The sequence below is a fragment of the Medicago sativa genome, chromosome 7 (assembly GCF_051527215.1).
Source record: "Medicago sativa cultivar Bolivia chromosome 7, Bolivia_mono, whole genome shotgun sequence".
Taxonomy (NCBI): domain Eukaryota; kingdom Viridiplantae; phylum Streptophyta; class Magnoliopsida; order Fabales; family Fabaceae; genus Medicago; species Medicago sativa.
In genome coordinates, this window is record NC_140755.1 from 76,654,911 (window position 1) to 76,671,434 (window position 16,524).

A 16,524-nucleotide genomic window follows, 5' to 3' on the forward strand; every position below is an offset into this window, starting at 1 on the left:
GAAACACTTAGGCCTTCCCCGTTTTCATCAACTCTCAAGTCCTTCGACTTAGTCAACTCCTTGGTTCTCAAAGCTGCTTGAACTTCTTCCAAGGTAACAGTGCCTTCTTTTCCATAGAGCATGGTATCTTTAAACGATTCAAAAGATCTAGGTAGAGCACACAACAAAAGTATAGCTTTATCTTCATCCTCAAGATTCACCTCAATATTCTCCAAGTCATCAAGGATTTTGTTGAACTCCGTAAGTTGCTCCATGATGGCCTTTGACTCCACCATCTTGAATGAGTAGAGTTGTTGCTTTAGGAATTGCCGATGAGCCAAAGACTTTCTCATATACAAAGATTCCAACTTTGCCCACATCGATGCCGCGGTTGGTTCCTTTGCTACTTCTCTCAAAACTTTATCTTCGAGGCACAAGACAATGGCACTCCTGGCCTTGTCCACCATCTCGGTCTTCTCCGCTCGTGTCATGGTGACCGGTAACGAACCTTCACCCTTCAAAGCTTTCTCACACTTTTGCTGTATCAACACCGCTTCCATCTTTACCTTCCATAACCCAAAATCGTTATCTCCGGTAAACTTCTCAATATCCCACTTCGAACCCATGGTACTTGATTATCCTTTGACCCTTGCCCCACGGTGGGCGCCAATTGTTGAGGATTCGATGAGAAAACTCACACCAATAACAACTTGATGTGTGGAGCAAGAGATAATTAAGCAACCAAAATCAAAGTGTATGGAACAATTAACACAAGTCAAAAGTAAGAAACAACAGCGAGAGAAAAAAAAGGAAGAGAGAACACAAAGAATTTGTTGACCCAGTTCGGTCCAAATTGACCTAGTCTGGGGGAGAGAGCAGCCCTCCGTTCCACTATATGATGAGTAACGTTACAAAGAGGTATTGAGTTACAAGAATCAGTCTCCCGCCTAATTCTACCCAAGTCCCAGCCTCTTCCCGTAACCAAGAGACTCAATCCTAATAGTGTTTCCCAAGGTGAATCAACCCACAAACCCTAGTTTTGTTGCCAAGAGACAAACTCTATACAAACCCTAGTTTTGTTGTTGCCTTTCTAAACCCTTGTTTCAGCCCCACTATCTCTCTTAAAATAGTCTGATATAAGGCCTATATTTATAGTAAAAGTTTTGCTTAAAATTTGGAACAAATCTGCACCAGAAAATACGTTTCTGTTATTCGCTGCCAGCACACCATCGTGCCACGTTGCGACCCCATCGTGGCACGAAAAATCCAGTGACTTGCCTCACGAAATTCTTCAACCATCGTGGCACGTTGCTTCTCCATCGTGGCACGTTGCTTCTGCAGAATCCTGATTTTAAGTTAACTCTTACAATTCTCCACCTTGACTTCAAATCAGTGATGATACCAAACCATCAACCACCTTGCTGCTCTTTCCCTTGTTCCCACTACACCAAGTAGCTCCACAAGTTTAAACCCTAACTTCTTCAATCATCGGAATGCCTTCCGCCCCTTTGAAGATCCTTGTGTCCAAACTACTCAAGGAATTTTAGGTAGTTCCACAAGTACACACCTTAACCTCTTCAGCCATCGGAATGTCTTCCGCCTTCTCGAAGATCCTTGTATCCAAACTACACTAGGAATTTCAGGTAGTTCTACAAGACTACACCATACCTCTTCAATACGAGACATCTCCCGCATCCTTGAAGATCACCTTGCATCCAATCACCCTTGGACTTTTAGGGTAATTCCACAAGCCGTGCTATACATTCTTCAACCTCCGGAATGCCTTCCGTCTTCATAAAGAAATCCCTTGCTCACCACTAGAGCATAGCACCCAAGGTCCTCCATAGTCGTACCACTCCCGGTGTGTTCAACTCCACCTAAAGCTGAGCTTCCAACCTCTCAACTAGCAAATGAGTACATCCCACTATGTCTTCAACCTTGAACCTCCACCTCAACCGGTAGATCATGAGTATTCTTACCACCGCCTCTCCAGGCTGATGTTGAGTGTTTAACGTCTCTCCAGACGACCACCGCTCTACCAGGCATCACCCCCAAGGTGAGAAACATCACCTTCATCCTCCAAACAGCACACCATCAAAGCACCTGCATCCTCATAACCCTCAGAGACAATTTGTACGGAATTACCATTAATCTCCGGACAATCCTTCTTGAAGTGACCCATCTTGTTACACTTAAAGCATTTAAACTTTGTCTTGTTACTACTCTTTCCCTGGTTACCTCTACCTCCACCATTCCCTCTTGAAACACTTAGGCCTTCCCCGTTTTCATCAACTCTCAAGTCCTTCGACTTAGTCAACTCCTTGGTTCTCAAAGCTGCTTGAACTTCTTCCAAGGTAACAGTGCCTTCTTTTCCATAGAGCATGGTATCTTTAAACGATTCAAAAGATCTAGGTAGAACACACAACAAAAGTATAGCTTTATCTTCATCCTCAAGATTCACCTCAATATTCTCCAAGTCATCAAGGATTTTATTGAACTCCGTAAGTTGCTCCATGATGGCCTTTGACTCCACCATCTTGAATGAGTAGAGTTGTTGCTTTAGGAATTGCCGATGAGCCAAAGACTTTGTCATATACAAAGATTCCAACTTTGCCCACATCGATGCCGCGGTTGGTTCCTTTGCTACTTCTCTCAAAACTTTATCTTCGAGGCACAAGACAATGGCACTCCTGGCCTTGTCCACCATCTCGGTCTTCTCCGCTCGTGTCATGGTGACCGGTAACGAACCTTCACCCTTCAAAGCTTTCTCACACTTTTGCTGTATCAACACCGCTTCCATCTTTACCTTCCATAACCCAAAATCGTTATCTCTGGTAAACTTCTCAATATCCCACTTCGAACCCATGGTACTTGATTATCCTTTGACCCTTGCCCCACGGTGGGCGCCAATTGTTGAGGATTCGATGAGAAAACTCACACCAATAACAACTTGATGTGTGGAGCAAGAGATAATTAAGCAACCAAAATCAAAGTGTATGGAACAATTAACACAAGTCAAAAGTAAGAAACAACAGCGAGAGAAAAAAAAGGAAGAGAGAACACAAAGAATTTGTTGACCCAGTTCGGTCCAAATTGACCTAGTCTGGGGGAGAGAGCAGCCCTCCGTTCCACTATATGATGAGTAACGTTACAAAGAGGTATTGAGTTACAAGAATCAGTCTCCCGCCTAATTCTACCCAAGTCCCAGCCTCTTCCCGTAACCAAGAGACTCAATCCTAATAGTGTTTCCCAAGGTGAATCAACCCACAAACCCTAGTTTTGTTGCCAAGAGACAAACTCTATACAAACCCTAGTTTTGTTGTTGCCTTTCTAAACCCTTGTTTCAGCCCCACTATCTCTCTTAAAATAGTCTGATATAAGGCCTATATTTATAGTAAAAGTTTTGCTTAAAATTTGGAACAAATCTGCACCAGAAAATACGTTTCTGTTATTCGCTGCCAGCACACCATCGTGCCACGTTGCGACCCCATCGTGGCACGAAAAATCCAGTGACTTGCCTCACGAAATTCTTCAACCATCGTGGCACGTTGCTTCTCCATCGTGGCACGTTGCTTCTGCAGAATCCTGATTTTAAGTTAACTCTTACATAATGTTTATTTTAAATTCAGTAATGTTATATTTAGACAAACAAACCACGATATGAAACACTTGCACGGTGTTGTATTATTGTCTAGAATTTGTGTCCAATTAGCATTTCAATATGCACAATGTCGTCCTCCCTCCTTCTTTTTTAATCCCTTCAGTGAGTGTTCATTATTTCTCTATTAAATTATATTTGTATTTTTAAACTCAATTGTGATGTTGATTAGGGAGGAAGGTATTATAAATTAAGGTCATATTATATTCGACTGCACAAAAAAAGAAATTTTACGTTTATTCAAACGAAAAAGTAAAACTTTATTTTTTCTTGAACAAAAAATAAAAATAAAATAATAATAATAATAATAATAATAATAATAATAATAAAACATTATTGACTACATATTTTTCAAAATATTATTACTGTATTTGATTATTTAGTACATTTCTCTATAAATTATCAACAATGATATAATATAGGCAAAATTACATTTGTCGTCTATTAACTTAATTTCATATGACTATTTCATCATTTATCTTTCTGTTTCGCATCATTTTTTTTTCTCCTTTTGATCAATTTGCATATGGACTTTTAAGTATCAAATGTAAAATTCATATGAAAATATCTTATTAAACATCTTATTTTCTTTTTATTACTCTTTTTCTATCACAATTTGTATATCACATCTATCATATCACTTTCTATTTCTATCTCTCTTGACGTAGAATGGTTAGAGTAGTGTTATTTCTTATTTGAACAACCATTTTTTAGAACAACTTGTGAAACAATCAAAATATACGTACACAAATATAAGTATTGATACAAAAACTAAAGGAATGGAGAAAGAAAATAAGAATGTTGCCGGTTGTCACAAAATGATCGTTCAAATATCATTTCTCTTATATATAGGGTGTCCAAAAATAATTTTCCTTTCGAAATGAAGAACTAGTATACGTGAGGGACACAAGATGTGTGCACTAGAAAGAGGTATTTTAACGCGGTTAGACGTGAGACAAGACCGAGGTTGTTGTTGTTGCTCTCTTAAACTAAGCAAATACAAAGAAAAACAAGAAAACAAACATAAACGGACATTCTCACAACAAGTACAACCTTATCCCTCTTTCTCTCTCTCTCTTGAACAAAATATGAAGAAAATGGCAAGTCAAATATGTCATTTTCACTCGTTTTTAACGACTCTCTCTCTCCTAAACCATATTTGCGAACCATCCTGGAATAACTCAATCCTTTCTTCCTTCCTTCTTATTTATCTTACACCCTCTCTCTCTCATTGTTATATATTTCTATGCTCAAAAGACAGTTTATGTAGAATATTTTGCTGCTCTTAAAAAACAACCAGGTATACGTTTCATTTTCCTTCTCTTCTTCACTTGTAGCTCTATTGTTATTTTTTGTTTATCAAGAACTTTTTTTGATTTTTAGTTGGATTTTATGTCTAATGAGCTGAAATTTTAGCTTTTGAGTACTTGCATGTATATATAGTCTTCAAAGTTTCAATCTTTGGAAGAAATATGCATGTTGCTTGGGTTTATATATTTTATGTTGATCATCATAGAGAAACTAGTTGACTCCTTATGGTTTTTTTTTTTGAGATGTTTGAAACTAATCTTTTTCTTAATAAAACTACCTTCTTTGTCTCATAATTGAGTTTTTATCAAGATTGTAATGTCAATTTCGATGGACTAGTTTGGTTTCTTAAAAAAAAAAGTTTAGTTTCTATTTTCACTTCTAGTTTAGCACCCTCCCTTTTTTTTGTCGTGGTTGGGTTTTGAACCCCGGACCTTGCATATATTATGCATTGTTCATATCAACTGAGATACGTTCACGAGGACAGCACCCTCCTTCTTTTGAAAATACAGAATCATGGAGTTCATGAATTAATCCTTAATTTCCTTTTGAATTTTTTTATATTGCTTTGTATTATTTATCCGAAGATCATTCTCACAATCCCCTGTATTGAGCAGAGTACAAGGAGTATACGTTTTTGATTCCTTGTTCACAAAATCTGTATTTCATCTTTTAGGTATAAAAAGGTTACTTTATTATTCTTGTCTTGCCTTTTGGTCACTGAAAAAAGTGTTGAAGGATTGGTTGCTTTTTGTCCACTTTTATGTTCCAAATTTTCTTCTTTCTTGCTTGTACTTGAGGTATTACTTGCTTTACAAGACAAATTTCCACTCCCTTTTTGTACTTTTTGTTTCTTCCTTGTCTATGATTGAAAAATATGTGATTTTATTTTATATATTAAGATTCACAAAATATTTCAGATTATTACTTTTAGAAAAAGAGGAAATCAAATAAAATTTTATATTTCATTCCTTCATGTAATAAGTCAAACAAATATTTGCTCAAAAAAAAAAAAGTCAAACAAATATCATGTTTATTTGATGAATGAACTTTCAATTGTACTCATGGATATTAGGTTAGGAACTCTATCTTTTTTTTGTTGGTCAATTATTATGATAGATCGCAAAAGTGTTTTAGAGAAATCGGTGAAGATGGATCTTGTATTCTTCATTATTTTTTCTTCATTTGCAAACATAATTTTTCTTCCTAGAAAATGCATCTTGACTTGATTAATGGGAATGTATAAAGATATTGCAACAACTAGGCTCTGTTAAGTTGACCTTCTAACACTATAGTATTGTAATTTGTAACAACAAGGTTATTGAAATTTATATTTTATGCAATATTACTCTTCAATCTTATTCATGGACAGACCCAAGTTATGGGTAGTGTGTGCAATGACCTACACTAAAGTTTGAAAAACAATTTTTTTAGTACATAATACACTAAAAGGCAAATGATATGGTACGAAAAAGACATGTTATAGATTGTGCCTCCATTATGTTTTGATTTTATTTCTTAAAAATGTGAGATGTTGTTATAATAGTTTTTTTCTTAAAAATGTGAGATGTTGTTATAATAGTTTTTAAATGTATTAAAATTACAAAAGTAAACTTAATTGTGTCTTATTGGTCATTTTGGTGTTTAAACGTGTCTTTAGTCGGTTACTTTAGTTCCCAAATTTAATTTTCACTAGTCAAATTTTGATCTATACAATTAATAACAAAGAGACCTTTGGAGATGAGTTTGTAACTTTGATAAATTTATACATCACAAGTTTAAAGACCAAAATGATTATTTTTTTTTTTTTAGTACGATAGGTACGACATCGGTTGAAAAGCGATATATATGGTGCCCCCATAATTCGGAATTTCTTTGTTCGTCCTGCTTATTCATTTCATTTCCATTTTCAGATACTTTCAATGAGCAGTCTCAAGCTATGTGTTGAAGTTGTTGGTGCTCATGACCTTGTAGCCAAAGATGGAGAGGGGTCATCTACTACTTTTGTAGAACTTGAATTTGATGATCAAAAATTTCGTACAACAACTAAAGATAAAGATCTTAGTCCATATTGGAATGAGATTTTTTACTTCAACATTACAGATCCAAGCAAGTTATCAAACCTCAATCTTGAAGCCTGCATAAACCACTATAACAAAACCAATGGCTCCAAAATTCCCCTTGGTAAGGTTAGGCTCACTGGAACCTCATTTGTTCCACAATCTGATGCTGTTGTATTACACTATCCTCTTGAAAAGAAAGGCATTTTTTCGCGTACGAAAGGTGAACTTGGTTTGAAGGTATTCATTACAAATAATCCTTCTTTAAGAGCCTCAAACCCTCTTCCTGCTATGCAAGAACCTTTTGCCAACAATGGATTCATGAATACAGATGAAAACCTTACACAAGATCAAATACCGGTACCGGCTTCATTTACAAATCAAATCCTGAACAATGTGTTGAAAAAGAAAAATGAGTCAAGGCACACATTTCACAACCTTCCTAAATCAAATGATGGAAAGGAAAAGAAATCAAATGTAACAGTTGGGATGCATGAGATGAAATCTGGACCGTCTGCTCCGAAAGTTGTTAAAACGTTTGCAGGCACAGCAGCGTCTGCAATGGACTATGCAATCAAAGAGACAAGTCCTTCTCTTGGAGGTGGAAAAGTTGTTGGTGGAAGAATTCTTCGCGGGAGTAATAAACCTCCTAGCAGCACCTATGACCTTGTAGAGCCAATGGACTATCTTTTCGTACGAGTTGTGAAAGCTCGCGATCTTCCAAGGATGGATTTGACCGGTAGCCTTGATCCCTATGTGATTGTCAAGGTTGGAAACTTCAAAGGAACTACCAATCACTTTGAGAAAAACAATAGTCCTGAATGGAACCTGGTGTTTGCATTTGCCAAGGAGAATCAACAAGCAACTACTCTTGAAGTTGTTGTCAAAGACAAGGACACAATACATGATGATTTTGTTGGAATGGTGAGGTTTGAACTGTACGATGTTCCTAAGCGCGTTCCGCCTGATAGTCCTTTGGCTCCTCAGTGGTATAGGATTGTGAACAAAAAGGGCGAAATGATGAATAATGGAGAGATAATGCTTGCTGTCTGGCATGGCACACAAGCTGATGAGGCTTTTCCTGATGCTTGGCATTCCGATTCAATGTCTCCTAATGAAAGCTTTTCAGCTAACTATGCTCAGATTCGGTCTAAAGTCTACACTTCTCCAAGGTTATGGTACCTACGTGTGAAAGTGATTGAGGCACACGACTTGTTTTCACCCGACAACAAGTCTAGAGCTCCTGATGCTTTTGTTAAGGTGCAACATGGTAACCAAATTTTCAAGACAAAACCGGTTCAATCAAGAATCAATAACCCGCGGTGGGATCAAGGTACTCTGTTTGTTGCTGCTGAACCCTTTGAAGAACCTTTGATCATTACGGTTGAAGATAAGGATGAGACTATTGGAAATGTTGTTATTCCTCTCAACACAATTGAAAAACGCGTTGATGACCGAAAAGTCCGTAGCAGGTGGTATCCTATTGCTAAGTCCATGTCATCAGCAATGGAAGCAGAAGAAAGGAAAATTAAAGAAAAAAACAAAGATAAAGACAAGTTCGCGAGTCGAATCCATATCGATGTTTTTCTTGATGGTGGATACCATGTGCTAGATGAATCAACTTATTATAGCAGTGATCTTAGGCCTACTGCAAGACAACTATGGAAGAAACCAATTGGTGTATTGGAACTTGGCATTTTGAATGCTGATGTACAACCAACCAAAACTAGAGATGGCAGAGGGGCAGCAGATGTATACTGTGTGGCAAAATATGGTCACAAATGGGTGCGAACGCGAACGATTGTTGGCAGTTTAAGCCCGAAATTCCATGAGCAATACTATTGGGAAGTTTATGATCCATCCACAGTTCTCACCCTTGGTGTGTTTAACAATGGACAACTTAATGATTCAAATGACAGCAATGATTCAAAGATCGGTAAGGTTCGGATAAGGCTCTCAACGTTGGAAACCGGTCGCATTTACACACATAATTATCCGTTGTTGTCGCTTCAAGGTTCCGGTCTCAAGAAGATGGGTGAGGTTCATTTAGCCATCCGTTTCTCATGTACCTCAATGGCCAACATGATTAGCTTGTATTTCAAACCGCATTTGCCGAAGATGCACTATACAAAACCTCTCAACATATTTGAACAAGAAAAGTTGAAATTCCAAGCAATGATCATTGTTCAAGCTAGACTTGGCAGAACAGAACCACCTCTTAGAAAGGAAGTGGTTGGATACATGTCTGATACAGACTCTCATCTATGGAGCATGAGAAAAAGCAAGGCGAACATCAACCGTCTGAAAGAAGTTTTCTCGGGACTAATATCAGTTGGAAGTTGGTTAATAGAAATTTCAACATGGAAAAATTCTGTCACAACAGTATTAGTCCACATTCTTTACATGATGCTTGTTTGTTTCCCACAACTCATTCTACCAACCATGTTTCTCTACATGTTCATAATAGGTCTGTGGAAATGGAGGTTTCGCCCGAGGACCCCTCCTCACATGAACACTAGTCTTTCTTGTACTGATGTGACAAATCCAGACGAATTCGACGAGGAGTTTGATCCATTTCCAACGAAGAAAAGCCAAGATATAGTTCGTTGGAGGTATGATCGATTGAGAAGTTTGGCGGGGAGGGTTCAAAGTGTTGTTGGAGACATAGCAACACAAGGTGAGAGGCTACATGCACTACTAAACTGGAGGGATCCTCGAGCAACATATATATTCATGGTGTTTTCTCTTGTGGCTGCAATAGTTTTGTATGTGATACCTACACAGTTAGTGTTTCTTTCAGCTGGATTTTACTTAATGAGGCACCCTAAGTTAAGGGGTAAGTTACCACCTGCACCAGTTAATTTCTTCAGAAGGTTACCTGCTCTTACTGATAGTATGTTGTAAATTGAACCTTTGGTTTTTTTTTTTTCCTTCTTATTTTGTTTCTGGAATTGTGCTTGTACAAAATCAATGGTTTGTTTGGTGTCACTTGAATCATTATCACTGTGGATATAAATGTAAACATGATGTGGAAAATTGCAATGTCACGTTTTATTATTATATTATATAGATATAGATATTTTGGTTGTAAACTCGCCTTGTAGGGGAATTATGCTAGCAATTATCTAAAATGGATAAAAATTGGAAGCCTCAAATCATCTAGTGTAGCCTGAAATCTTAATTGAGCATAATTCTTGGTTATAGATATGATTATCCTTGGTTATATTACTGAGATTACATGGTAGAACATTAACAAAAACAAGTTATAACAATTGTTGGTTGAGAACTAATAGCACTGCTAACTATTATTACAAGGGATTTTGAGACGAATGGCTACAATTTTTCAAGAAGTAAATTAAAGAATTTACACCAATAATTAGGATTTGAGTGTTTGAGTCACTTGATATAGATGAGTACACAACATGACAACATATAACAACTAAAACAATCAATAGTCATACTGAATATACATCATAAGACCTTAAACTAAGATTCAAAATCTAAATACTTTCTTTTACAGGTTTATTTTTTTAAAGCCAAAAATTCAAAATCTAAATACTCTCTTTTAGTGGTTTATTTTTTTAAAGCCAAAAGGATACTATATGAAAAACTAACAATCAAAGAATAGAAAGAAAGTGCTAAGATAAGTACAAAGAAACAATACCAAAAAAATGTACCTCCAAAACCAAACAAAAAAGACCTTGAGAATCAAATTACAGATGAAGAAACTTTTAAACATTTGAGTGGTTGGTTGAATGTTTCATTGATATAAATCATATGAAAAATCTTTAGCTTTAAACTTTATCTAAGACCACACCAAAAGTTTAATCATTTCCACATGTGTGCGTGTTAAGCCATCCTAATTATCAAACACCATATAGTTACAATACTTACAAATTAATCACATCATTTTCTTTCTATGAGAAACCAAACATATGAATTAAACGGTTGAATAAAACAACTGTTTGTCATGCTTTTCTAGAAATCTAACAATCAAAAAACAAATGACCAGTTGTTTCATCAACTTTCTTCCATAATTTGATGGAGGTTTCGCAGATGTCCTAGTACTTAAAGTGAAAGTGAACAACCAAAAGGACACCAAGTGAAAAATAAAATTAAAGAATAAATTTTAAAGTTTTTTTTTTATCACAATTAAATAAATTAAAATTTCTAAATAGTTTGTTTTTTTACAGAAGTGTACTCCTGAATATAACATCTGATTCCTCGCTTGCTCACAAATCCTATAAAATAATTATATCGAGTTATCTTTGATGCTGTGTTGAGTAAAAATTGTGTCTACCAAAAGTTACGACCTTATAAGTTGAGCAATTAAGGGGGACAATTGTGCAAGAGATTTTTTTTTTCAATTTCACCTTTCTCGCGCGTCTTCATTTTTTTGTATGTTTCAATTTCACCATTTTTTCAAAATCAGAAGTGTAGTATGTTTTTTGGATTATAAAATGTGAGTAATTAACATTATATTAATGTAAATGTATTATGAAATCATGTTCAAATAATAAAATGTGATGAATTATTAAATTTTGTTATAGAATTCAAATTTTGTCATTTTAATAAATTGTGTTGAATCTAAAAAAACCTCATTAAACATGGTTCAAATTTTATAATTCAAAAAACATCAAGGGTTAGGATTAGAAGTAAAATAGTCGATTTGGGGGTAGAAAATCAAAATCACAATTTATTTTATCAAAAAATAGTACGTGAAAGAAAAAAGCAAAGCAGCTGCCGCATTAGTATCGGAAACAAGTTCGGAGTCGCCTCCCTCGCCGTCTGCCGGTTTTCCATTAAACACGGTAAGCCTCTCTTTCTCAAAAACAAATAAGACCAGTGGAGTTTGTTTTCTTTAAAGTAATTACTTTAATTTTGTTGAAGATGCGAGTGTGTCTTTGTTTTCTTTAGTGTCTCTGAAATCGATTTTAGTAGTTTTAGTTTTACCTGGTAAATGTGCTTCTCTGTTGTTCTCAAGTGCACTCCACATGTTTGATAATATGCTGCCAACATTGATTTCGTCCTTTTAGCTTGAATTTGTTTTCCATTAGGTTTACTGCAGCATAATTTTGCTCCTTTTTGGTTCAATTCCTGTTTCGTTTGAGTAAATAAAAATTTATAGTCTATGTTTGGTCCTGCGTTGATAAAAATTGATTGAGTGAATTGATTCTGGAAAATTGACTATGGTTGGAAGTGAGTTGAAGATAAAGTGATTTATATTTTGATACATTTATGTAAAAGTGAGTTGAACAACACATTTTAGTGTTAAAATCAATTCTAGACTCAAGCTCCAATTTCTAGCTTCAAGTTAGAATCAGTTCCACTCAAGGGAAACCAAACATTTCAGAATAAATTCTACACTTCTAGAATCAATTTTGGTCCCTCTAGAAGTGAAACCAAACATACACAGAGTATTCTATTTGTACTGTCGCAGTAAACCTCATCTTATTTTGCATTTTCTCACTGTTGAAGTCCTCTTTCTAGACATCCAAGGTTTCACAAAAAATTCAAAATTATTCTTACTTTTATGTCATATTAAACTATTTGATATGCTCAGTTATACTAATTATTTGAAACCTTTAAATGTCATGATGAAATTTCCAAACTTCAAGCTACTTAAAAAAAGTTTATGTAATGGTTTTAAATTTGTAAGAGTGTGTTAATTACATATGTAATAGCTTTTGTGAGTTTTAATTAATCATTTTTTTTTATATAATTATGATGAATTTAATCATAGAAAATTACATGAATGAAAGGCAAGCAGGTAATAAGCTATGCCACTAACCCTTTATGGATGGCAAAACCAATCCTCCTAAAAACTACATGCATAGACCTAGGAGATATAACATTACTATTTATTTGAGTTATTGTCTCGTGTCATTTTTTGGTTGTGTTCCTGACTGTGGCTAGTCGGTGCAGCTTTTTTTTCTGCCCTGTGAATTCAGAACGAAGGGCAGTTTTATCAATTTCATTTCATGGAGATAGACAGACCTGATGGAAGGAGTCCCAATCAACTGAGGCCGCTAGCTTGCTCTCATTCTGTCCTCCACCGAGCCCATGGCTCAGCCACATGGGCGCAAGGAGAAACGAAAGTTCTGGCTGCAGTTTATGGACCTAAAGCCGGAACCAAGAAGAATGAAAATCCAGAAAAAGCATCCATTGAAGTTATTTGGAAGCCTAATACAGGACACGTTGGTCAAGCGGATAGGGAGTATGAAATGATATTGAAGAAAACCTTGGAAAGCATCTGCATTCGTACTATATATCCCAACACCACTACTTCTGTTATAGTCCAGGCAGGTTTCTCACTTCCTTTAGTTCATTAACTCTAACTTCCTGGAGTTAAAAATATTTTATTTGTGTATGTTGTCTGTAGAACTGAACATTCTGTTTCTAATATGCAGGTTGTCCATGACGATGGTGCTGTATCCTATTTAATTCAATTCTAATATATGATCTATGTAGTGCTGTAGCAATAACTGCTTTCGCTCAGATTGTTATTTTCGTTTGGAAAATCTTGATTTCTACTAGTTAGGATATAAATCATTGTGGCATGTGTTCCTTGGGATTTTAGTTTCTGTTCAAATATTGATGATTTTCAATTGGTTGGAAGAAATGAAGAGTCTGCATTTTACTTTCTTAGGACTGTGAAGGAACAAAATAGGTTTACCGTTGCTTCCATCTTGTTTATGCGCTCTAGTTTGATATTTTTTTTTTTTTGTTTATCACTAGAGCAGTGGAGACCTAAAGATATTATTATTTTATAAATATGTTTCTGGATCGTTTGCTTCTTTTTCTTGACTTAACATGTAGCTTCTTCCATGTGCAATAAATGCAGCATGCGCTGCACTTGTGGATGCCGGAATACCCCTAAGACATTTGGCTGGTAGTTGAAACTTGTTGGTTATTGTCTTTTGGATTACTTCTAAGATTTCATATTGTTAACAAATAATTATTTCTCTTGTTTCTGCAGTTGCAATATGTTGTTCTGTAACAGATAGTAATTCTATTATATTGGACCCTTCCAAAAAAGAAGAAGAGGTTCGTTTAACCTTTTTTTTTTTTTTTTTTTTTTTTTACGATTTTAAAGTATTATTTTATTTTCACCCGTTGTCTAGTGAATCCAGTCAGCTAAACAAAATTAGATCTGCATTCACTACATTTATGACGAAGCATTTAGATACCCTGTGGATAATGGTTAAATTATATTAAATAGTTAGATCTGCATTCACTACATTTATGACGAAGCATTTAGATACCCTGTGGATAATGGTTAAATTATATTAAATAGTCTTCTCTCGTCTGTAATTTTTGTTATAACCCTTCATGTACGATAAATGTTACTATATCAGTTGTATGATCCTCATTGATGTTGCAAGTAATGCTAACTCATGTATATTTTTGTTTGTCACTTCAGTAAATTACTTTAACATCCTTTAAGGTTTGATTAACCTAGCTGCTTTTACTGGAAAACATAGAGAATCTCTCAATTATTTTAGACGTGACACAATTTTGCATACTAGAAATATATGGCTTCCTATTTGAGTTGAATAACTAGATGTGTTTTTACTGTAAGTCTCCCAGGATCCTGCTGTCTGCGATACTTGTACAGTTAAACTAGTTAGAAGTTAAACCAATGTTTATTTGTGTACATGAAGCTAGCTAATTGGAGTCTGGAGTAGAACTATGCATCAAATAGACATCGCATGCCTGATCTAAGAAATAGTTCATGCATAATTGCTTCTAAATATTCAATTGCATGTTGTATGGTTTAGTGGAACTACTCAGTATATAGTATTTTTCTGTCACAAGCCCATAAACAAAGCATAGTTGTTTCTGTCTTCATGTCCCAGTAGTTTAAACAAAGTTCATAAATTGGAGACCTTGATCCTATGTTGCTTGTACACAATTCTAATTCAGTGCATTTTTGTTTTCTGGCAGAAAGCGAAAGCATTTGCCTATTTAGTTTTTCCAAATACAACTGTTTCTGTCGTGCCAGAGAAATCATCACAGGCGGGCAATGATCCCATGGCACATGGAATCATCACATCTGTTACACATGGCGCTATGTCAGGTATTCTGCTAGACTTCCCCCAATGTCTTTCTTGTTAGTCCTTCAATAGAAGTGTTGATTCCAAGTGTTCCGCATGCTTCTGTTTTTCACAGCATTTTCTTAATACTCTCATTACATGATTCCATAGAATCTGTCTGTAGGTTTAATGTTCGAATATGTGATATAATAATAATAATTAGTTTCCTGTTTAATATTCTTTTAGTGGATGATTACCTTCATTGCCTAGAACGAGGACGAGCCACAACTCAAAGGTTGTCTGAATTTTTGAGGAAGAACATAGCGCCGAAATCTACTCGTGAGGCATCTAAAGCTGGTTGATTTCCCAACATTTTGAATGAGGTTTACTTGTATCTAAATTTTCCCTTACAAGGGTTGAAGAAGATAGAATTTCTTTGGAGGACAATTGTGGGACATCCTTGCTCCATGCCAGCTAACTCTCTAAATTTCTGATTAGTTTTGTAGTTCTACATCTTAAGAGAAATTGCTATTGAAATTATTAAGATTTTGTTTATTGGATTTCTGCCAAACCCAGACTGTTCTTTCATGGTTTCTTGACTCCGTCTTTAGCAACAAGTTGATGACTTTTATGTAACGTGGTCTGCGGTAAGAGGAATGCCAGTGCTCATATTATATTTGTTATTATCCTTTGTAGAACGAAAATTGGCATCAGTGTTGGGTTATTATTTTCCTGATGCAGAAATATTACAAGTGGAATTTACCAGTAAAAAAGACTATTGTACCAACTGCATACTTTTGTTTAAGAAAAACAACCATCAACAGCAACAATAATCCTATTTGAAAAATCCAGGAAAAAAAATACTATTTGAAAAACACATGTTTATTCAACATTTAAAGAACCATAAGATATCATGATAATATGAACATGTTTTGTCCAACCATTCTACACTGTTTTGACCCAACGAATGCCCAGTGATAAATATGTTCGTTAGAACAATAGCACAACACATTTCTATGCATTTTCTACAAGTAAAAAGATAAGTGAATTATTATATAATCATCACCAAACCATTGGTTCACGACTCTCCGACTGTCCCCAAATTCAGCTAATACCTTTGCCAAAAGAAGAGGGGAAAAAGATTCATCTGATACAAAGGAACTTCGTGCAAAGCTTTGAGCCAAATATGTAAGATCATATATTTCCTATAAGACTAAGAAAATATGCCAAATTTTTCAATTCGATAATGCTTTAACGGTAGACAAATTGAGAAAGCAATGAGGTGTGGACTAACGAAATTGCAATGCAAGCCTTTGCTGACATTCTTGCAGATTCATGCTCCTATTTTGTAGCCTGCCAAAGAATTTCTATGTACCTTATTTTGTGCCAAGTTATATTGTTATTTTTTGTGAATTTCAAAACATGGGCATTATGATTCAAATTTTCTCTGTAATTTTCGTAATACAATAGAGCTATGCAAATT

At 35.5% G+C, this 16,524-nt stretch overlaps 2 protein-coding genes across 3 annotated transcripts; both read left to right on the plus strand.

Moving 5' to 3' along the window:
• The first annotated feature begins 4,805 nt into the window (after positions 1 to 4,805).
• On the plus strand, positions 4,806 to 10,097 carry LOC146908652 (FT-interacting protein 3-like). Of its 2 annotated transcripts, XM_085722446.1 has the most exons (3): positions 4,806 to 4,937; positions 5,565 to 5,578; positions 6,859 to 10,097. In XM_085722446.1, the coding sequence occupies exon 3, from the start codon at positions 6,868 to 6,870 to the stop codon at positions 9,907 to 9,909; it is 3,042 nt and encodes a 1,013-aa protein (XP_085578572.1). In that variant the 5' UTR covers positions 4,806 to 4,937; positions 5,565 to 5,578; positions 6,859 to 6,867; the 3' UTR covers positions 9,910 to 10,097. The 2 variants fall into 2 exon arrangements, with proteins under 2 accessions (XP_085578572.1, XP_085578571.1); XM_085722445.1 differs by lacking the exon at positions 5,565 to 5,578.
• Positions 10,098 to 11,608: 1,511 nt separating this feature from the next.
• LOC146908653 (Ribosomal protein S5 domain 2-like superfamily protein) lies at positions 11,609 to 15,554 on the plus strand. Its single transcript, XM_085722447.1, has 7 exons — positions 11,609 to 11,816; positions 12,931 to 13,307; positions 13,416 to 13,436; positions 13,825 to 13,897; positions 13,985 to 14,052; positions 14,953 to 15,085; positions 15,288 to 15,554. The coding sequence occupies exons 2-7, from the start codon at positions 12,987 to 12,989 to the stop codon at positions 15,401 to 15,403; spliced, it is 732 nt and encodes a 243-aa protein (XP_085578573.1). The 5' UTR covers positions 11,609 to 11,816; positions 12,931 to 12,986; the 3' UTR covers positions 15,404 to 15,554.
• The last annotated feature ends 970 nt before the right edge of the window (positions 15,555 to 16,524 follow it).

Excerpts from the sequence above, each read along its gene's own strand:
- LOC146908653 (XM_085722447.1), top strand. The coding sequence starts at position 12,987 with ATGGAGATAGACAGACCTGATGGAAGGAGTCCCAATCAACTGAGGCCG. Across the intron at positions 13,308-13,415 it reads CTACTTCTGTTATAGTCCAG|GTTGTCCATGACGATGGTGC; the intron begins GCAGGTTTCTCA and ends TCTAATATGCAG. Across the intron at positions 13,898-13,984 it reads ACCCCTAAGACATTTGGCTG|TTGCAATATGTTGTTCTGTA; the intron begins GTAGTTGAAACT and ends TTGTTTCTGCAG.
- LOC146908652 (XM_085722446.1), top strand. The coding sequence starts at position 6,868 with ATGAGCAGTCTCAAGCTATGTGTTGAAGTTGTTGGTGCTCATGACCTT.